Raw genomic sequence first — 24306 nt, forward strand, 5'->3', positions numbered from 1 at the left:
ATTGATATTTGAGTTATGAAAAGAAATCCACGTACTCCGGTGAGACTCCAACTCACGACTCCCAATTCGCTAGACGGGCGCTTCTATTCCTTAAAGCTACGGAGTCACTTGACTATCTCCGTCGCCAGTAGGCCTAGAACTGAACTTGATTCCACAGTCACACATGGTTATTTTCTCTTCACAATCCAAACCTCCTTCGGATGGGATTAGATGCCCGACTAGAAGCTCCTAACAAGATTATAACAAAATTATTACAACCGTTGTTAGAAATAACACAATTTGATATAATTTTGTTGGAAGGATTCGTATATGTGAAAAACCATAACAAAATTGTAACAAAATTTGTTATTATTTTAAAAACAAAACTATAACAAAACTTGTATTATTTATTCAAACAGATATATAACAGCATTTGTTACATTATGCATATCAAAATAATTGCTTATAACAAAATATCGTAACACATTCATTGTAGTATTTGCTACATTTTTTGTAAGAAAATAATTACAAAATGTGTTAGGTTTTGCATATTGACGCGAAATAGTTTGATCATTTTTGTAATACTGACCACTCGAGTCAAAAGCCATAAAACAAAACTTATAGCATTCATTTAGAACGCAACGCTAAATCGTCATGTTGTAACAACCCCCCCCCCCCTCTTTCGTTATGCTTTTTTGTATGAAAGTCCTAAAATTTTTGTATTGACCTTAACGTTTGGTTATACTTTTCCCTCTCTCTTGAGCGACGCGTAATTTGAGGACGGCGTCATATTTGTTTAAAAAAAAAACTGCAACAGAGTTATCATTTAGTTATAATCTGTTAAATTCTTCCAAAACCAGCAGTGCTTTGTAGCGTTTTAAAGAACAGAATTTCTGCTGGAAGCTGTGGCGAAGAACCTGTTGACGCAACAGCACAGTATTTTCTAGAATCTAGATGATGTTGGGTTAGTTTTGTGGCACAATTGTTAAGTCTTGTCTGGTGTGAAACAAATCAAGAATACATTGACAATCTTCCCCTTCATCAGATCATTAGCTTTTCTATCTTCTCTGTAAACCTTTCATACGCGATAGGTAGTCGAGTAAACAACGTGAAAAAAGGTTTGGAACTTTTTATCAGACCGTTTTCAAATTTTAGTAGGATATCAAAGATACAGTATACGTTCGATAACTGCAACATGTTTACTAGACCTGTTCACTTTGAAACTTTTTTTCTCCGATTCTCCGTGACACATCAAATTATCAATCCACATGCAAAACCAAGTCTTCAGTCCAAAATTGTGCCAAATTGATGAAGATTTATAGGTGTATCAAATCGATTTTGTGCTTTTTTAGCCGTTTTCACAGAAATTTACTCAGAAATTCACAAAATTGCTCCAAAAAGATGCCGGAGATACCGTTAAGATATAGTTAGAACAATACTCTACAACTTTGCCGAAGATACTACGGTGTTTAAATTGCGTATTTCGAAGTTATTCAACAATTTTAGTTAAAAAATCACGAAAAAACACGATATTTTTACGATTTTACATATAAAAGTCATGTAATTTTACATTGTTTTAGGTGACTAAATTAATTAGCGATAACTCCTTTGTGTAACGGACATTTCGTCCATACATCGTTTTTGTGTAGGAATTCGTTTTCATTGACTAATTATCAAAAGTATGTCACGTTGATACTAAAAATCGCACAGAGTTACCAGCACGAATTAAAACAAAGTTACCCATGATTAAGACGTCATGCCATCGTATTCTAATGTCTTTTGATTTAAGTATCAGAAATGGTGCAGATGGTAAGGCTCGAGCTTGCGGATCCGAAGGTCCCAGGTTCAAGCTCAAATACATGATAAACTTTTTTTTTCTTTCTTTGTAGCAGTTAGGATGATAAATCTGCCATGACTTACACGCAATCTCCCAAACAATAATGATCGGAACTTGCAAATTAAGCCCATTCCAGGACTTGATAGATATTTGGTTTATACTTGATGACAATAAATCGTGTCGACGATATCAGCTGGGCGAAATATTGAGCATCTGTTTGATAATGATTAATTTAGCTAAAACAATTCAATACGATGATGGAACTGCTTCTAGATGCAACATTTTACAGACAACTGTGGGTGAAGCTTACTTGTTATCTATCTACCCACAAATAAGCACAACTACATGATGAAGGGAAACTTCATTCTTACTATGCACTCCACGGTTCCGAAACAATGCTATGATGCCAAGTTGCAATGAGATGCAGTATGCAGTGCGTAGTTTCATCAACTTATAGCAGGATCGAGACGCAAAAAAAATGCTATTTCAGGACTCGAACCTTGAATCTTCGAATCCACAATCTCATGCTCAACCAACTGCACCAAATTGAAACTGATGCAGAAGAGACAAAGAAGTGTAATGACGTTTAAATCATGGGTAACTTTGTTTTATTTCGTGCTGGCAACTCTGTACAATTTTTAGTATCAACGTGACAAACTTTTGATAATTAGTCAATGAAAACGAATTTCTACACTAAAATGATGTATGGACGAAATGTTCGTAACACATAGGAGCAATAGCTCATAAAATTAGTCACCTAAAACAATGTAAAATTACATGACTTTTACATGAAAAATCGTAAAAATATTGTATTTTTAGGTGATTTTTCAACGAAAATTGTTGAATAACTTTGAAATACGCAATTTAAACACCGTAGTGTCTTCGGCAAAGTTGTAGAGTATTGTTCTAACTATATTTTAACGGTATTTCCGGTACCTTTTTGGTGCAATTTTCTGGATATTGAAGTACATTTTCGTGAAAATGCTCGAAAAAACACAAAATCGATTTGATACACCTCTAAACCTTTATCAATTTGGCTCAATTTTGGACTGAAGCCTTGTTTTTGCATGTGGATTGATAATTTGATGTGACACGGGTAGGTCAAAAAAAGTGAACAGGTCTAATGTTTACGTTTCACTTAGCGAACAAAAATCCGATAACTGGAACGCCGCTGTCATCAACAAACCATCAACTGACGTTAAATGAACGTGAACTTCATCCTTCTGTTCATTTGGGCTAACATGGCGCACCATTTTGGCATTTGGAGGTGCTTGTAGTTAAAAAGCAATGCAGTTAAACCGCTTGCACTGACCGAACGTCTACTGTAATAACCTTTCTGAAAGTAACCGTTTCCGAGATGTTCGGAATTTAACTTCATGAGTCTCTCAATATGCAAAAGATGCGCTATTTTCATAAGTTATTCGATGCTCCATCAACAACATTATGTTATTTCCAACACATTTGTATATCCCATAAACAATCACTCACTTGATTGGATGAACAGTTCGAAAGTTATAGGAAGATTGTGAACTTCATTTTGTAGAAAAGATTGAAGTTTCTAACGTGAAATTATGATAATGGGTTGTTTTTATCGATAAACTCTAAGTAAGAAATACAACTTTGGAGTAAGTGAATTCTCAGTTTGTAAATCAATCATGCGTTTTGTTGTTTTAAACAAGCGTCATTTCTGCGTGATCATTCCTATCAACCAGATTCGGATTTCCTTTATATTGCTTTATCTGACGATAGTGTTCGCCATCGATTCAATACAAATTGATATCCATCGATATCAAATATCTTTCACTGGTTGACCGGGATGTTTCAGGCAATTTGGCCGATAAAACCCTCAAGACGAATAGAACAATCCTGGCGATAATACCCAAAGTCATCCTATCTAAAACGACGGATGTTGCATGTGCTGCAATTTGCGACCGGACGAACAATGTTTCCGTTACATGGAACTACGTTTTGTATGCCTTCCAAAAATTTTGAGTTGAATTTTATACAAATGACGTATCTTTACACGCGAAAACATTAGATCGATTACAATAAATACCAAAACAGTACTGCTGCCCTAATTTCACCAAAAAATATACCAAGTAGTGAATGTTATTGAACATGGAGACAGTAAAAGTGGAACAAATTAATTATAACATGGAATTTGTTTATTCTACCTATTTTGCTTCGACCTTAGGGAACATCTCTTGAGTACGTCACGATAAAATAGGAAATTTTTAGCCCTCCCTACCTCATCCTAAAGTGACGATAAAATTAATGGATGACCCCTTGTGATAGATTCCATTTCATTGCTTAAAATAAAAAAAATGTGAAATATAACTAAATTATATCTACAGCTGTTATCATATCTGCATATGATATAGTTGTGATAGATTAAAACAAAATCACTAACGACAAATCAAGTCAATTATACGTCAACGAGCTCAATGTGACGTCATACTACCCGGCTCGTGTGCGTCTGACAAACATGGATTTTCAATGAGGAAACTGGAAATACGTAGAACCAGCTAAGCTTCTATCACCGCCCTCTTCAAGTGTTGTGATGGCCTCATTGGCAAAGGCGTCAGATTGCTAACGATGCTAGGTGTCTTGGTTCGAATCCCGTTCGGATCCGAAAATGTTATAACGTACTGGAAACTATTTTTTTATGTTATCTACTTTTTTCTAAAAATAGAATAACACACTTAAAAATATTTACCCAAAAAATTAGTATAAAAATTTAGTTTTTACCCTAAGAACATCTAACACATACACTGCTGTGCACATGTATGTCAAAGCGGCAGAGGAAATTATTATTAATTGTCATGAGCTAGTGAATTGGGAGTTGTGAGTTCGAGTCTCACCGGAGTACGTGGATTTCTTTTCATAACTCATATATCAATTTGTTCATCGAGCACATGTTTCTGTTGTTCACATGGTTATAAAAGCATTGTCAACAGTGTAATTTCCACATTGCTGTGTCAGCCAAAGCAAAATCAAGAAATTGACACTTATACTTTAGTTTTTTTTCCATAATCTTCTTCTGAATCTGGGGATGTGGAAAATTTTAAAATTTTCCATGTAACCTTGGATATTCTAATGCTTCTTACTATTTTTTCTCGAATTTTATACTTCATCGATTTTCAAAACAAGCAATAAGCAATATTACCTCAATGATTGGCACATTTACCATATATGTAGAAGATTAAGTTTCTAGTATTAGTTTTCCTTTTTCCACACGTGAAAAAAACTCTGGGATATTGGGACTTTTTCCAATTATTCCTTCAGAAATCCCTACAAATAATATAAATATTTTAGGATGTTGTTATAAATTAGTTACAGGATTTCTTCAGAAATTTATTCAAAAAATACCCCACAAATACTTCCAGAAATTCATCTACGGGCTACATGTATTTATTTAGTTTCTCATGGATATCTTCAAGAATATCATTGGATGATATTCTTGATATCAGGATATCAGGTATTTCTTCAGGTATTCTTCCAGCAATTCCTTTCACATTTTTTTTTATAAATTCAGCCTTCAGAAATTTTTCTATTGATTCTTTCATGAAACTTTCCATCCCTGGACTCTTTCCAATATATCTACATGATTATTTTAGAAAATCCTTCAGGAATTGGAAAAACTTCCACGCATTTCTTTTGAAAGTTCTTCAAAGAACTTCCAAAGATTGTTTCGGAATTTTCTTCTTGAATTTCCTTCGCAATTTTCGTTCTTCAAAATTTTCCCTAAAAAATTGTCCATGGGTTTTCCTAAAAATCCCACTTCTTTTCAGGAATGCGTACGAGATTTTTTTCAGGAAGTCATCCACGGAATCCTTCAGAAATGCTTTCAGTAAATCATGAAGAAAATCAAATAGCCATCCAAAAATTTTTCAAACTATTTCTCCCACAGACTCCTGCAGAAATTTTTCCTGGATCTTTTAGAAATTCCCCTGGATATTCCTGTAAAGCTTCCTTATCCCCCAAAAATTTGTCCAAGGAAGCCATTACTCCACGAATTGGTACATAAACTCTTCTGGTGATGTTTTTAAAAAGTCTTCAAGGGATTCCTTACAAAATTTCTAAAAGTGTTCCTTTATTTATTCCCTCATGAATTTCTCCAAGTATTATTTTGGGTAGATTATCATTAGTGACTTCTAAAACTCCACCAGGAACTACTATTGGAACTCTTCTAGGGATTCGTTTAGAAAGCCCATCAGAAAATTCCTTAGGGATTCCTCCAAAATTTTCTACAAGATTTTCTTTAGAATTTCTTTTAGAATCTTTTACAATTTTTTGCAATGATTTCTTCAGAAATTTGTTCAGGTATTTCTCTAGGAAGTTTACCGGAAATTTGTTTAGGAATTGCTCTAGGGATTCCGTTGGAAATACTCACATGAATGTGCACAGAAATTTCAGATAATTTGCAGGATATACTTGCATTATTACTGTCAGTAATTCAGGCAGGAATTCCTCCAGAGATTCCAGCAGGAAATCATACAGAGATTCTTTCAGGATTTCTTCCGTACATTCCTATATTACACCAGACATTTATTCGGCATTTCCTCCAAGAATTACGTCAATAATTTCTCCTTGGGTTTTTTGAGAAATTTATTTCCACGGGAAATACCGCAGGAGATTTTACCAGGATTTTTAGACTCTTTTCTATGCGTTTTTCGAGGTACCGTAAACTGGGGTCAATTTGATCTTCGGGTCGAAAATGATCAGACAATTACATAGTTTGCTTAAAAATTTCTTTTAGTATCTGATTCCAACAGCAAAATACTTGATAAGAAACCATTTCTAGTATGCCTTATCTAATTGAAAATGATTGTTCAATTTCGACCTGAAGATCAATTTTACCCCGGTTCACGGTACTTAGGATTTTTTCTCCAGAAAATTGTCCACAGATTTCTTCGAGAATACTGGAGAAGATTTCTTCAGAAATGTTTCTATGAAATGCTCAATATTTTCTTTATTCTAGAAATTTCATCAAGGGTTTCCGGAGAAGTTTCTCCAAGAAGATCTTGAAAAATTCCCCCTGGGATACCTTCATGAATTTCCCTGGACTCCAGATATTTATTTAAAGGCAGCTCTTAAGACTTATACAGGGATTATACTGCAGATTTCTTCAAAAATGGCTTAAGTTTTTTTTCAGAAATTCTTGCTGGGATTCTTTCTGGAATTCCTTTGAGGAGATATGTTTATCTCTAGAAACTTTTTCAGAATTTCAGTGATTGCTTCAGAAATTTAGCAAAGTTTTTTTTTTTCTAAAGTTCTTTCATTGATATTTCGCTAATTCTCCTGCTCTTCTAAAACACCAGCTAAAATTCCTTCTTCAAAAATCACTGAATTCCTTCAGTTTCGCCAAGAATACTTTAAGAAACATTGAAAAGAATTTCCAAATCAATGTAGGATTTGTTAAGAAATTTTAGAAGAATGAAATGGGACAATTTTTACTGACTGTTTAGAATAACGGTTGGTGAACATTTTGCTTAATACTCGGCTTTTTCAGTTTTTATAAAGCAGCTAAATGCCTTTGACGTATACTGTCCTACGTTTCGGTGTAAATTTCATCTTTCCTTCCCAGAACAACGTCAATCGCTGTCGCAGTAAAAAGTTCTTCCTTGAAATTCTTTTTAAAAAATTACTTACAAATCCTACATCACTTTGGAGATTCTTTCCAATGTTTCTCCAAGAATTCTTCGAAAAATTCCTTCAGTTATTTCTGAAAAAAAAAAAATCTACAAGGATTCTATCAGAAATATCTCCTGGGATGACTTTAGAGGTCCCGGAAAATTTATTTCAGATATTCCTGCACGGATTTTTAAAAAATTCTTCCCGAAATTGTTCAAAAAATAGTGTAGAATTCTTTAAGAAATTAGTGAAATTCTTGGAGGATTGTCTCATGAAATCCATCAAAAAACTCCTGAAGATACTTTTGAAATCTTAGAGAAGACATTCTTCATCCTTTTTTTAAGAATTCTCTGGATAAAATTTTTTGAAGTAATTCCAAATTTACCTTTTGAGCAGTTCCTCGATGAGTACCTAGGAAAATACCTGCAGAAACGCCTTAAGATGCCCACTTAACTATCATGATTTTAAAGAAAAAAAATGCTTGGGATACATTAGGAGGTATTCCTAGAAAAATCTATACATATTTTTAAAGGAACCCTTGAAAAAAAATCTGTAGAAATCACAGACAAAAGTACTGGTGAAATTCTTGAAAACATTCCTCATTATATTTCTAATCGATCTCTGGAGGATTTTCTGAAGGAGTGCTTGGACGAACTCCTAGAGATGCCTCTGAAGAAATTCTGAGAAAAATTGGTTTTACAATTTCTGAAGGGGTTTGTACATAAAAATCCCAAAATTACAATCTGGAGGAATTGTGTGCAGAAACAATCCAAAAAAACCTGGAGGAATTCTTCAGAAAACTAAAGAAGGGAAAAACATTGTAGGAGTCTTTGAAATAAAACATGAAGGATTGGTTCTGGACTAATTTCAATTCCTGTAAAAATTACTCCAGAATCTATCTCTTATGTATCATTTGGAATCTTGAGAGAATCTTTTATGGAAGTCTGAATAAATCAGTGAATGAAGCCAAAGCAATACCTGGGGAGCTTCCAGGAAAATCTCTAAATATAATTTCTAAATATATGCCCGAGAAAATCCCTAGATAGGGGGAGTAATACCCGAAGGAACCTCTGGAGAAATTCATAATCTCCGAAAATTTCCGAAGAAGTTCCTGAATTTCTAAAGAAAAGTCCTAGAGCAATTTTAAAAAAATGAAGCTACGAATCTTTGTAAGAAATGCTCCTGGAATTACAACTTTGGAAGAAAGTTTGGAAGAATTCGTGGAGAAATCCTTGGAAAAAAATCCTAGAAATTCTTGAGAAATTCCTAGGATAATTTTCGAAAAAATCCCAAAGGAAAACTCCTGAAAAGAAAACCTGACGATATTTCTGGAAGAATTCCTTCATAAATCAATGAAGAAATATGAAAAGGAGTACAATTACAAGCTTATGTAGCAATCCTTGAAGAAATTTCCTATCTTTGCATCTTTAAATTTGTACTAGAAAACTCGAAGTTGGTGAACTACAATGCAAAATATTTGGAAAGTTTGTTAAATTCATTTTTTTTAAGAAAAAAAAAATGAAAATTTTTGGAATTGTAAGAAAATGCCTGAAGGAAATATTGGAGAAATCCGTGAAGGAGTTTCCAGATTTTTTTATTGTCCACAGGAATTTTCAAATAAATGCCTAAAAATATCCACGGCTTTCATTTCTGAAGGAGCCTCTAAAAATATCCGAAAAAGTTTCTGAATTTTTGCAAAAAAAAAAATACCAGATAAATTTCTGAAAGAAACTTCGAACCATAGTTTAAAAATGTGGGGCCCAGAATCAAAGGGGTGTAAGTGACCATTTTGTCGATTTTGAGCTGAGCATAACATAAAATTCTTCAGATTTGAAGCTTTCAGGAACTTTTTTAGGATTGTTTCTAAATCTGAGAAAATTGAGTTGATTTTGAAACTCCATACATTTTGTATGGGATGAAAAATTGGTCCAAAACTTTGAACCTCATTTACTCGAAAGTGGGTTTTTGTCACTTACACCCCTTGGCTTCTAACCCCCTCAAATGATCTTAGAATGACATTTTTTGAAGAAAGTTTGGAGGAATCTCTGGAAAAATTCCTAGAAGAATTTCTAGAGAAATTTCTTAGACTAATTCCGGAGAAATCTTAAAACTGTTTAGTCAATTTCAAGACCGAAACGCAAGCATGCTTTAACAAATAATTGGAGAAACAATAAAACATCAGGAAAAACATTGAAAAAAATATCTAGATTGTTTAACATTTACGCATATTCTGGATGACGTCATAAGGTTGGCATATCAGATTATTGTTACATATTTCTTTTTTATATGCTAATTGAAAAAAAAACTTTAATTTTACATATTTTTTTCCAGAAAGATCCATGGTTTCACGACTAGAAGCACATAACAAGATCATAATAAAATTATGACAACTGTTGTTAGAAACAACAATAGTAGATATAATTCTGTTATAAGATTTTTCTCACGTGAATATCCATAACAAAATTATATTAACATTTGTTATAAGTTTAGTAACTAAATTATAATAAAACTTGTTTCATTTATGCAAACAGATGTAAAACAAAATTTGTTTTAATATGCATTATTATATGATTGTTTCGAACATAATTTCGTAACACGTTTATTTCAGTATTTTTTATTTTTTCTTTGTAACAAAATTATTTCTGAATTTATAAGATTTTTTGCGTTGTCGCGAAAAAGGTTGATTTTTTTTATTATTTTGATCACTCGTGTCAAGAGATTTTTAACATAACTTACTACAAACGTGTTCTGAAATATATAACAGAACTGGTTATAATTTTGTAATGATTTCACAAATTTAGTCTAACAAAATTTGATATAATCATGTTATGATTATATCTCAGCTTGTTATATTTTTGTTTTAATTGGAACGACTTTTGTTAGGTTTTTTGATATTTTAACTACTAACGGTACATGTTTTATAACAACCGTTGTTACAAAAATCATTGTAACAAAATAACACAACATGTAATAATTTTGGTTTTCCCATCTAGTCGGGTTGGTCTCCTTTAAAATGTCATTGTTTCTTTTGTATCCCTCAGGCTCCGAAGAGTTACAAAATAATCACAATTCAAATTCAAAAGTATGACTCTTTGGGTCACATCAGACACTTCAGATGGTATGACAAGACGCTTGATTTTTTTCAAAGAAAATTACTTTACCGTCTATCCCATCGTAATCAACAAAGCAAATTCAGCTTGAGCTTGAGCTTGGTTTATCGCCCGCACGTGCTACTCCAGTATCGCCAGATCAGATACACTCACACAAGAAACCAAAGAGATAGTTGTTCGGAACTTAAGTGTGTGAGCGTTGGTAGTCAGCTATTTTTATTCGAGAATGACGTCAGATTGCTGCTCAACGTGGGGAAGGGAAGGGATGATTGCAATTGCTTGTTGCCAAATGACCGTTGAATCCTCTGCTCCTGCACAAAGTCATGCGGATGTCGGTGTGTTGGTGGGGAATGTTTATTTTTGGCACAGGGTTCACGCATTGGTGCATGGATGCCAGGCGTAAAGTAATAGATTGTGTGAAGATTTCTGTGAAGCGGCACAATTCGCTTGGCTGCATAACTTGTAGGCGTTAAATGATAGATTGACACTGTACTGTGATGAAAGTTGGAAGGAAAGAGAAGCTACTTTTTTCAATCCGTTTCTGGTTCTGGCGATGGTTACGAACATACCAATATACATGAGATGCATTTGTAGAAGAGAGAGAAAGTAGATAGAAAAATTACGAACCTACCAATATACATGAGATGCATTTGTAGAAGAGAGAGAAAGTAGATAGAAAAATACAGCGTAGGAGGAAAGGGATAAGCCAGGGACTGAACCCTGGACCTTCAGCATATGAATCAGAAGCGGTAGCCACTAAACCACCAAGGTCGTCTCATCGCAATCGACTAATATTAACATCAAGCATGGAATTCCAGAACAAACGAAATTTCCTGAAAACAAAATTCGATGTCTTCTACTCGACTATACAATCAAGAGATGCTAACAGTTGGCCCAGTTTCTTTAAATCAGGCCCACAACAACAATCGAACGACAGGCAACAACAACATCATGGGAAGAAGGCCAATGCTGAAAACCGCTTTTATGTAATATTCACACCCAGTAGTCTTACTATCATCATCGTCATCGTTGTGGTCGACCTTCGTCGCCACCACCGCCGCCACCGCAATTTGTATTGAAACGACAATAAAATTGAAAAAAAAAAAAAGAAAAAAGGGGGCGCGCATCCACGCATCTGCCCCTTTATAAGGCAATTGGCGCGGCGTCAATATCGCGTCTCCACCGGCGATCCCGCTATAGTCGCTCCGTTCCGTATCGATATCGAACACGGTCCAAGCTTGGGACGTTACGAAAGTTTTGTTTATGCTACTCAATGGGTACAAACATACACACACACATAGGTACACACTTCATCATCAATGGTCAAGGCTGTAAATTTTGTGGATTGTGGTGAGATATCGATTCCAATGCTCACTGCCCAAAGACGACGACCACACAGTGATTTGCATTTTAGATGAGCCCTTCGTAAGAGGGCGAGGTCATTCCAATCGGTGCGGTAGATCCCGGATGAGGTCCACTAAAGATACGCAGTCGCTTGACTGTGGGTGGCAAACATCTTTCAATTCAAATTTTCATTGAGAGAAATTTTATAAAATAGTCGTACATCTTTTTAAATATTACATTACTACAGTTTCTCTCAAATTTCATAATAACTTTGGAAAATGATTTTGACCTGGCTTAAGCACGCAGAATATTTGGAAAGTTTTTTTTTCTGAAAAGGGAAAAAAAGAAAAATGTTAAAAATGTAAAAAAAAAGGAAAAAATATATATATAAAAATATAACATAGGGTGACGAAGGGTATTATCGGCAGGTTTGTTCTCTTCGTCATGCGGGTTTTTTGTGGGCCGAATTGCCTGAAATTTGAGCATATAACTCAGCTTGGTTGGGAAGGATTCGAGGCCAACTCTGAGACCAACATGTTTCATGACGAAGAGAACAAAACTGCCGAAAATATGTAAGTTCCCCTATGTGAAAAATATAAAATGTTAACAATGTGTGACACTATTGTCAAAAAAAATCAAGCAGATAAAGTCTTTATTTTTTTCGGCATTGTTTCGGAATCACCACGCGCTTATGTTTGTAGAAGTAATTGTAGAAACGACCGACGAAATAACAAAGCTATCCCTCTATGATTGGCATTTCAATCAGAATGAGTTATAAGCGAAGTAATACTATTTCATCCTACGTTTCGACCCTTGTTTTGGGCCTTTTTGCATTTTTTAAACCATAACAAATGGCAAATGCTCCATAGAAAATCAAAAAGCGCTCCATAAAGAATAAACATATGTTCCATGAAAATGTGCAATGTAACCCATAAATTATTGAAAACGTTCCATACTTCATAAAAAATGTACCGGTAAAACATAAAATTTTCTCATTGAAAGTGAAATTTTGCACCAATAAATAATACTGAAATGCTCCATAATAAAATACAAATGCTCCATAGAAAAATGCAAATGCTCCATGAAAAATTAATATTGTACCCATAGAAAATTTAATATTGCTCCATAGAAAAATTAAATTGCACCATAACAAATTGAAATTGCACCATAGAAAGAAGACAAATGCTCCATAAGTATTATCAAACTGCACTAAGTAAAATACAATTTGTTCCATAAAATATTGAAAATTCTCCATAACTTTAAACATTTGCACCACTAAAGCAGTGCAATGTAAAGCAATCCAGCCCTGTCGAATTTAATTATGAGAATATGTTATCTATGGAAGATTTTTAATTTTTCATGGAGCAATGCATGTTTTCTATGGTGCAGTTTGATAATATTTATGGAGAATTCTTTTATTTTCTATGGTGCAATTTGATTTTTATGGTGCAATTTAGTTTTTCTATGGAGCAATATTAAATTTTCTATGGGTACAATTTTAATATGGAGCATTTGCATTTTTCTATGAAGCATTTGTATTTTATTATGAAGCATTTCAGTATTATTTATTGGTGCAAAACTTCACATTTAACTCTCGAGCGATCGCGCTGTTGTATTTTGTACAACGCGTTGAAAAAATCTCGCTTTTTGTACTCAACATTAGCGTGGTGCTGACGCAGGTAGCCAACCGCGCGAGTTACGGAAGGTTAATGAGAAAATTTTATGTTTTACCGGTACATTTTTTATAAAGTATGGAACGTTTTCAATAATTTATGGGTTACATTGCACATTTTCATGGAACATATGTTTATTCTTTATGGAGCGCTTTTTGATTTTCTATGGAGCGTTTCTATTTATTTATGAGTGCAATTAATAGGCTGCCTTTTTTAAACATGTTCAATTTTTTAAATTTATACCTTTTTTTTATTTTTTACATTTCCTAATTTTTTTCTTACATTTCCTATTGTTTTATATATTTAACTTTTTTTTTCTTTTTTTCCAAATTGATGACACTTATTTTGTTTTAAAAAACAAGTTCCTTCTTCTTCTTCTTGATTGAAACTGGGACACTGAGAGTTTCCTCTACCAATAACCATTTTTTAGAAACGATAATTCCCTATGCCCAAAAAAGTCATGGAAATTTAATTTACAAAATGTTCCTGGACAGACCGGAAATCGATTTCATGACCATCAGCATGGTTTTGCGGACAATCCGTGCACTTACCGCTTCAGTTATATGGACCAATTCAAAAGTACCATTTGGTACCTACCTGTGAAGCCCCTTTAGCAACGTCGATGCAATTCCATCACACACTGATGACATACAAATTTTCCCGTAATTTATGGGAAATAACGCTACAGTTATCAAATCAAACTAAATTTCGTCATAACAACGCACGAGCGGCACATAAACAATCCGATAATCGATCGCAGAGTGGATGGATGGATATGGATGGATATGGTGCATATCTCCGCTGCCGCCATCATCGAATCGCGGCTACACATATTTACATAGCGAGAAATTATCGCCCCAAGCTGCATCACAGACCACTACTGGGGATACCAGATTGATTACTACCGCGGGTTATAGCACCGAACAACCCCGAACCGACGGCGATGATAATAATTGAAGAGAAAGCTTTTGCATAACGATTTGGCGATCAGCAGCACCGCGCGCGAGTGCGATCGGCTCGCTCGTTCCGTGTTGATAGAAATTTTTGATTAGATTTCTGCAATTGCGCAAAATCACTGAATGAGAAAATCGGCATGTCTTTGCATGTCTCCGGGTGATGGACTGTCATCGTTTAACGACCTCTCTGTGTCTCTTATTGTGGTTATTAGCCGGGTGATTGATCAGAAGTGGCTCGTGTTCGAAATTAGTGCTATAGAAATGTAGAGCTTATTACGTCCAGAGAAAGTGGTGGAGTAAAAATTTACTTCGTCATATGCACTAATTCCCGACACATGAGACGGAAAATTACCAATCATTACAGATATTCCGACTTAGCTTTGCCAATGCCTCATTAGATGGAAGCAAATCGATGTAGACAATCGATAACCAGCATATCTATATAACACTTGGAATCGAACAATTACACTAAATTTCACGTTTAAATTTCACTCCACTTATAAGTTTTCAATCTTTCTGGTTTTGCGAATGACGAAGGCAACCACTTCAAAACAACAGCTAGCCGAATTGTTCTTCATCACCGTTAAATAAACACCAATGGTCCAATCATAATTTTTGACCATCCTATGTATCACAGTGTCACGTAGAAGGTGTGCCGGGAATTGAATTCAATTTGCGCCCGCAATAGACGTGGATTAGACGGAAACACAATTCAAAGGATAATAATTCAAATTATTTTATGGAAATTGAAGTTCTTTTAAAATATTGTTTACATGATATGGACACTTATTTATAAATTAGTAATTGAGACCAAATTGGTCATGAGGCGTTAGGCGAGGTGCAAAAAAAATCGATCATTATTAGTCGGTGATTAGAGAGACGGTAATCAGGTAAAAACCCTTATGAATGAATGATGAAATTTTGCTAAGCATCTTGACAATGGTAATCTTTGGATGGGAGATTTCTATTTTTAAGAATAAATTTTGGGCAAAAAAAAACACCAAGATGTGAAATTTCGGTTTTGGAAAAGTTCAGTATAACTGTGTGATGTAATACTTACACCAACGATAACCACTCTTGAACATTCAGCCTTTATAAATAAGAACAAACAATGTAATCCATTCCAGTAATTTGGGAATCAATTCCACCATCGTTATCTGGTAGGCCTTCCCCGAAATTGTTTTATTGTGGTCTGATTGAAGCCGTGAGCAATAGCAAACAAACACCAACCCACTAATTGCCCACCTTAATAGGAGGCCGTTCGCGTAAAATATTCCACTGTACCGAATGCGATCTTTCCCCCTAGGCTGAAGAAGATTAGCTTGCGCCCTGGCTGCCTTATCAGACTAACCCGGAATCCGATAAGTCGGCTGTATCATTCGGGTGCTAGGAATCAATCGGTGCTATTTCTGTCAACAGTACTTTACACTATTGAAATAATAGAACCAGGAAAAAATAGATTACGCCCCGGGCTGAATTTCCCCATAATAAAAGTCAATAATCATAATACAAAATAGATGGGCATTTAATAATGCCATATAAATTTGTTAAAATGTAAATACACACGTTTTTACAAGCATAATTCTTTTATATCTATTTTTTTTTCTAACAAATGCAAATATTTATTTCACCTTTTTTCCCACCACTCGTTGTTGGTTGGACGAGGGGAGGGATAAAAATAATAAAGCATATAATCTGAAAAATATTAAAAATTCATCGGATTTGTTAAAGAAAAAGCTAAAATGAAATTTGTATCAACCTAATGTTTTTTTTTTCTTCTCGTTTCAGGTAAACACAAAACTCCAAGTAATCTGAGCTCTGTATTTTCCAAACTCAAATATCTTCCAGTGTAGTAAGTTATTATTGTATGATTTTGATGATTACAACCTCAAACAGATTTTGATACAGTTCCTGAATCTAAGCATGATAAAATTATTAGCGAAATGCTAGAAAAAAAAATGTTGTGACGGTTAATAAAAAAACTAGCATCAAATATTGGCGATCCAATGTGAGGTCAATACATTATATGAAAGTAAGCAGAATTTGCAAAAATTGCACTTGTCTTCCATTTTTAATTCAGTCTAGGATGCATACATTACTGCTTTGAAAAGGTTCAGCAACGATTTTAGCTTTGCTTGCGTTTTCGACAAAGTTGTTCAAAAAAAAAAAACAATTTTTTCATCCTAGAGAACGTCTATCTTTAATTTTTGAAAAAGTTTTTTATTTCACTTATGGATGAATAGCATTCAACTCTTCATAAGAAATGCACTTTATTCTATGTAGAAACTTCTCCGATGAAACCATATCATAAAAATCAACGGTTGGAAAGTTATCAATAGAGCGTACGAAATCGACAAAGTAAAGTACTATGGTTTGGTAAAATTTCAGAAATAATTTCAGGATTAATTATAGATGCATATGCCAGAAAATGTTCTGATATCATACCTGTATGTCAGTGTTCCTCAGCTCAACTTTCTGTGCTGGTCGAAATTAAGGAACCTCGACATGATTTATGTGTGGAATTACGGGGTACTTGAATCTCAAAAACTACCTAACAATATTGTTTTGATTGTGGACGAACCATCTGAAGAAATTTGTTGACTTGTCTTGACATTTTTTTGCAGAGTTTCTTAAGAATTCAACGAAAACGTGTCCTGAAAACCTACAGACATAATTTTCTGTAAAATGTCTCTAAGAATATGTATCCCATCTGGAGGAGATGGGTTTGCAAAAATTCATGAAGAAATTTGCAATCAAAGATGTGTGGAAAAATCTGAAAAGTTTCCCAACAGAATGTTAGCCGAAAGTCTTTCCAGACAGCTTCATAGAAAAATAATTTGAAAATTCCAGTGGATTTTTAGAAAACTTTTTTGTTTAATTTCAAACAAAATTCGTAGCGGAATTTTGGAAAAAATCCTAAAAAAAAACAATAGAATTCCTAAGTACTTTTTTGGTAAATGTACAGGAGTTTTACTAGCAAGTTCGTAAATAATTGTCTGTAGAACTTCTGAAAATATTTCTAAGCGATTTCCGTAAAGGTTATTGTCGGCTGTTCGAGCTCGTATGAAGTTGATCATCAATATGAACTTCTTTTCTCGATCAGTCTAGATAGCTGTGTAGTGTCGGTAGCAATTGTCTCAATTGGCTAAGAATAACACTACGGATCGCTTGTTCCGGTGGTGAGACACCAACAGGTGATGCGGCTTCATGCTTACCGTGCCTAGGAATGAATGGCGGGGGTCTAATAAAAACCTAACCGTGAACGGACCCTGTGGAGTACCTGGGCGCCCTCCACAGTATGTTGCCTTTACTGCGCTAACCGGAGCAATGGTGCAGTGGACCTTGTGTTTCTCTGAGACAATCAACTGTCCTTCTTTAGTCTCACTTGAGACTAAATAAGGGCGGGATTATGAAGATGTTGTTAATTAGTTTAAATTTTCACCTATATGGTTTCGCATTATGCGATTTACGCAGTGTATTCTGTGTATCCTCGCTTTTGGCGTTTTCCACTCGATACCGATCTGGTTTTATTGCTGCTGTTCTTTGTTGTGCTGTTATTACGAAGAGTTTAAGCTTACCTAGTTTGGGTAGTGGCTACGGTTAGGATAGCTCAGATCAATCTTCAGCATAAAAGAACAGCAACGATCAAACTTTGCAGACTTATGCAAAATGATACAGCCCAAGTGGCCTTGGTACAAGAACCTTACTTTCGTAAGGGAAATTGCTATCTAGTTAACCCGGTTTTTGCTACTTTCAGTAAACATGAAATGGCAAACTCGCGTGTCATGCCTCGAGCCTGTGTGCTTGTCAACATCGCAATAGTTGCTACACTCATCTCTGAACTAACCACCAGGGATGTATATGCTATCACAATTGATGTATCTGTTGGAAACCTCATATGGAAATATGTCTATTGTTCGGTTTATTCACCGCATGACGAACCATCCCGTACGGATGCTTTCAAACAAGTCATCGCATACTGTACTTCAAAAGGCCTTCCGCTAATTGTTAGCAGTGATGCTAATGCTCACCATATCATCTGGGGCAGCTCAGACATTAACTTGAGAGACTCCAGTTTGATGGAGTACTTAAGTAGTACAGATCTTGCATTACTTAACATAGGCAACCGCCCAACCTTCATGGTATCTGCAAGAGAGGAAGTGTTAAACATAACGTTTTGCTCTAGTAGAATTAGTCACGAGCTGACTAATTGGCATGTGTCAGATGAAGAATCTTTATCTGACCATCGCTACGTCTTTTTTTAAACATTTAAATGTTACTTCGCAAACACTGCGCTTCAGGAATCCCTGGTCAACAAACTGGGATCTTTTTACTGATTTGGTTGCGGCCAAATTTCATGGATACTCATCATCCATTGACACTCCTAGTGATTTAGATGATGCCGTTGATACTACAACAACCTTCATCAATGAAGCTTTTGAAGAAGCATGCCCTCTACGGTCTGTGAAGATTACAAGAGGAACCCTCTGGTGGAACTCTGATCTGGCGAAACTCAGGAAACAATGTAGAAAGACGTTCGGCTGGTTCGGAGGCTTTCAGGTCGGCTCCCAAGGCCTACAGGAAAGCTCTCCGGTCTGCTGAACGATCCGGCTGGAAAAACCTTTGAACAAATGTTTCCAGTTTAAGTGAAGTCAGTCGGTTAAACAAAATCCTTGCGAAATCTAAGGATTTCCGAGTGAACGAACTTCGTCTGCCAAATGGCAAACTCATCAGAGGAAGTTCTGGAATGCTTATTCAGCACACAAATATATTACATCTTCGGATGCACCTGATTTTCTTGTAGTTATGATTCCCTGGCTTCAGCTCGGAGTATTGTAACTATAGAATCGATTGAGTGGGCACTTAATAGCTTTGCTCCCTGGGGCAGATGGGATTTATCCTATTTTTCGTCAGAAGGGATTTGATGATTTCAAACATGTTTTGAAAAAAATACTAGTTTGCAGTTTTGCTACAGGGTATATTCCCAAATCTTGACGGGATATTACTGTGAAGTTTATTCCAAAAGTGGGTCGTGCATCGTATGAAGGAGCAAAGTGCAATTTCGATGCCATATTGGAAGCCGCACGGATTCATGGTATATCTCCAATTATTTCCAATTTGATTTATCAAATGTTAAAAACCCGATATCCCGACTAGAGGATTCTAACAAAAATATAACATTATTATAACAAACCCTGATATTTATAACTCATTGTGATATAATCAAGTTTTAATATCTTTGGGGTTTAAAAATATTATATCTCAATTATAACATAATATAAATGTTGTTTGATAACTCATTATGAAATAATTTAGTTTCAATTACTTGACATTCAGAAAATCATTTTGAACAATTGTATCAAAATATGATAGGAACTAGTTTTCTTGAAGCTAAAACTTATATCATATTTTGTTATAATATTGATCAGATCATAACAAAATAGGTTACTATTTTGATTAAACCAGTGTAATTTTGTTACAATTTTAGTTATTTTAACATCATCCTGCACCTAGTTTATAACATAATAAGTTATAGAAAAACTTTATAACATTATAACACAATGTGTTATAAACTTGATAGATTTTTCTAGTCCGGATCTCTTCTCGACATTGCGCCTAGCAGGGATTAGGAAATTGAGTGTTTGTGGATGCCCCCAAGGGGGAGTCTTATCACCGCTTTTGTGGAATCTCGTAGCAGATACGCTATTGAGGCAACTCAATAATAGCGGTTTTTCTACTTATGGTTTTGCCGACGACTACCTAGCATTGCTAGTTGGTACGTGTATCACCACCCTTTTCGACCTGATGCAAAGTGCCTGTAAGGTAGTTGAGGGTTGGTGTCGCCAATATGACCTTTCGGTTAATCCGAGTAAAACATCTACATATTGTTCTTTTTACGGAAAGGCGAAACCGTAATGGCGTTCGACCTTTGCGTCTCTTTGATTCTGAAATCGATGTGACCGAGCAGGTAAAGTACGTTGGAGTCATTCTTGATTCTAAGCTTTCCCGGAACCTCTCATTTAGTTCAGAATCAAGAAAACTGAAATGCCGGCGGACCTTTGGTACAACTTGGGGTCTAAAACCCAAGTATATCAAATGGATCAACACAACTGTTGTTCGGCCAATATTGGCCTATGGAAGTCTTGTATGATGGCAAAAAGGCGAAATCAGAACGATCCAATCAAAGTAAGGCCATCTCCAAAGGATGTGCCTCATGGCGCTGTCTGGAGCGCGCGTTCTCTTCAACTCCCACGGCAGCGCTCGAAGTTCTTTTTAACGTTGCTTCACTACACATTCATCTCAAACAAGAAGCAGTTTCTTGCACTTACCGTCTACGGGTACTCGGTCAGGGTATTTCAGAACGGTTTTAGGGAAGTTTTAGGAGGATCTCAGAGGGGGTTCAAGCTGTTTCATGGGTTTCAGGGTAGTTTCAGCAGGCTTCTTCTTCTTGTCATAAAGTCTCCACTGGGACAAAGCCTGCTCATTAGCGTAATGTTTTGTGAGCACTTCCACAGTTATTAACTGAGAACCAGTCCTGCGAATAATCGCGACCATCACGAGACCATCGCTAGAACCGCTTTCTGGAATCACCCTTCCCAAGGTGATACGAATCAGCTAGCATGTCATGATGATGAGCATGTCACGCCTGGAATGACACACATGTTGTGGGTTCCACCCTTCGCAGCTTTACCGGGACAGCAGTTGCTGAGTATGCTTCAAGCGGGTTGCGAGAGAATCAATCTCTCAGAGCAACCATGCATTACGGGTGAAGTGAGAGCGTTTGCCGTAGACAGGGCGAACTGCGTGGTGCGCTTAATGTGTGTGTGCGTTTAAACTTAGCTATGCAATACTAATAGGATTTGTGAAGTAGTACCGTGTTTGTGCTAATCCACATGCATAGTTTTACATGCTGTTGCGAGTGCATCTGCTTGAGGTGACTAGTACGACCCCTCTAGATCTTCTGCTGTAGCGAAAAGTCAAAGCATACTTGGCCATATATTAATGAGTATCTTTTTTATCTGCGTTAACGATATGTATATGTTCATCTCGGGGGCTTCAACTTTACTTCCTTTCCGAAGCAAGAACACACATTTTTGTGGGACTGTTCTGTGCTCAATGAAACCGCCTTACATGTTTGATACTTGATGGCTACAGCTCGTTGTAGTGAGTCTAGGCCAAATGAAGCATTCCCCTCCACTGGTCTCGGACCTGGCCCTGAACATTTTGAGTCCTGAGGTCCTCCTCAACTGCAAAAATTAACGTGTATGCGGCCTTCCACGAAGCTGACGGCCCCTTAATGTTTCTCCACGGAATATGGTTTAAGCTTATCGTTCCTCTGGCATATGAGCTACGTGCCCAGCCCATCGCAGCCTGCCGTGTTTAATTCGTTATCCATCTCTTTATATACCCGAGTAGGTGAGAAAATCTAACGAATAACATATTCAGTTATTAATAAGGCCGTTACAAATATATATTTCACTTTTTGTCCCACCACCCTTTGGCTGGTCGAGGGGGGGGATAAAAATAATAAAGCATTTAATCTGAAAAATATTAAAAACTCATCGGATTTGTTAAAGAATTTTTTAGCAAAACCCTAAATTTTGATAAATATTTTTTATCTGCCCCCTCAAAATGCAAAATCCAGCCAAAAATTTTTGAAGGGGGGGGGGGGGAGACAAAAAGTGAAAAATAAATTTGTATCAGCCTAATTGAATTACTGAAAGCAAAGCAAGCAAAGCAAAGATAACCGTACACGTCGTAGTTGCTACTCCGTGATTGTTGCACAGAGATCCAATGAATGGTGCTTGGGACTAGCTACACACTCTCAATGTGCACAATTCGAGAGTTCAATATTTTAAAGTCAATAACAGCGCCGGGCACGTCCTTACGGTCATCGGGAAAGGGGAAGGAATGTTAGCTCGACAACCGTTGTTAGGTACTAGAAACCGTGGAATCCACAGCATCCCCACAGTTGTCTCGGGAAGGAGTATTTGTTAGTAGGGTAGGGTAAGGCGTGGATCTTGGAGCCACCTTTGGTAGGTGATATGATCCACTAGTTATATGAAAATATACGACACGGTCTTCATCCCAATTATGATTAATTTGGTCACGATAGTACGATACTTTAACGATCGTTCTATATTAAACGCGTCACCGCATTGGTCGTATACACAACCGTAAAAACGACTTTCCCACGCAAGTTATCGCACGTTTCTGATTTGGGACCATTCATAAACCACGTAGACTTTTTGGGGGGAGGGGGGGGGGGTCTGGTCAAAGTCTACGCTCCATACAAATTTCAATTTTTTTGTATGGACGAATGTCTACGAGGGAGGAGGGGTGGGGTCTGAGATGGCCAAATTTCGGTCTACGTGGTTTATGAACAGCCCCTTTCGTATTTAATATTCGCGTCCCCATCTCCCTACCGAGATAACTGACCGACTAACGGAAACAGTCGCGCGTTTCCCACAGTATTGAACTTAGAGTATACGGAGCATAAACTTTCAAGCTTGGATAGCTATTTTCGAATTATGTATTTTACTAAGAGTAGTCCCATGTGTTACCTGTGAACGACAGCCGTTGAGGTAATTAAGCCAATTATTTTTAATTTTCTCAATGATTGTTGTGAACTGCAATCACTTTCTTCTAACATTTTTATCGCTTCAATTTTAGGCCTGCCCCAGAGCTACAATATTAATTTGAAGATATTACAGACTCTAGGAGTCCTTATGAAAACGCATTGGCGAAATTACCCCAACTTCTTCTAGTATGTAAAGAAAAAAACAAACTCGGAATGATCTCACCCAGTTCCATGTCGCCAGATGACCGCAACCACTCCTTGACTCCTTCAATTTTCTACAATACTGTTTGCTACCAAGTGTGCATCCATTTTTATCACTTCACGAGGAAGGACAATGTGCACCTGATCCAAACACGCGTCATTTTTCACCTTTTCCTTCGAACAATGCAACGCGACCGACATCCCCATCGCAACTGCCCCGAACACGCGTTTTTTTTTAATTTTTTTTTTTTGAACAATGCCACCCGATCGCGATCCTCATCGCAATTGCTCCAAACACGTGTTATTTTTCACTTTTTCCTTAGAGCAATCAGTTATTAATAGCTGAATTACTGAAGAACAAAAACTGATATTGGTTTGATTGGGTTATGAGGTAAAACATCAGAAATAATATCAAAATCCAGAATGTAGAAGTGCTCAATAATAGCTTATTAAGATATTACAAGATCAAAACAATAGCAGACAAGATTTGTCGACCTTTTTCTTGAAATAAAAAAAAATGCCAACATCCAGCATCGAACCTACGGCTTTAAGATTCATATGCGGCGATACTTACTACTCAACTGCGGCTCACTATTGTGAATATACTGGCAACATGAGTATGAGGTTCTTCGTTACTGCAGCTCAGAAAGGGGCTCATGGCATTTCACTAACATTGAACCATCTCGATGGGTGTATGTGTTCCATTTCGTGCAGAAGAACTAAATTTGTTCTTATGTAGAAATTTTAAGATATTTTAAAAAGAACAAAAACTGATATCATATCTATTTGAGTTATTGGTGCGATTTTATCTAAATTTTTGAATAACACATCAAAATCACATCGAGCTATGACAGCAAAAAATATTCGATTTGAGATTTGATTTAGACATTCTCGTTTGCCCGGGTACTTGATTCGATTCGTACTTCATGCGACGCCGTCAGATGCCGTCCATTAGTTTACCACCGAGTACTGTTCTCACTTTACGTTCAAA

General features: G+C 36.1%; 1 protein-coding gene across 1 annotated transcript in view; it reads right to left on the minus strand.

Moving 5' to 3' along the window:
- Positions 1–23997, minus strand: part of LOC134290268 (uncharacterized) — an 84203-nt gene extending 60206 nt beyond the window's left edge. Inside the window, exon 1 of the mRNA XM_062857366.1 lies at positions 23988–23997. Coding sequence (XP_062713350.1) covers positions 23988–23997 — 10 coding nt within the window. The remainder of the gene's footprint in view (positions 1–23987) is intronic.
- Between the last annotated feature and the right edge of the window lie 309 nt (positions 23998–24306).

Source organism: Aedes albopictus, chromosome 3 (genome assembly GCF_035046485.1).
Source record: "Aedes albopictus strain Foshan chromosome 3, AalbF5, whole genome shotgun sequence".
Classification (NCBI taxonomy): Eukaryota; Metazoa; Arthropoda; class Insecta; order Diptera; family Culicidae; genus Aedes; species Aedes albopictus.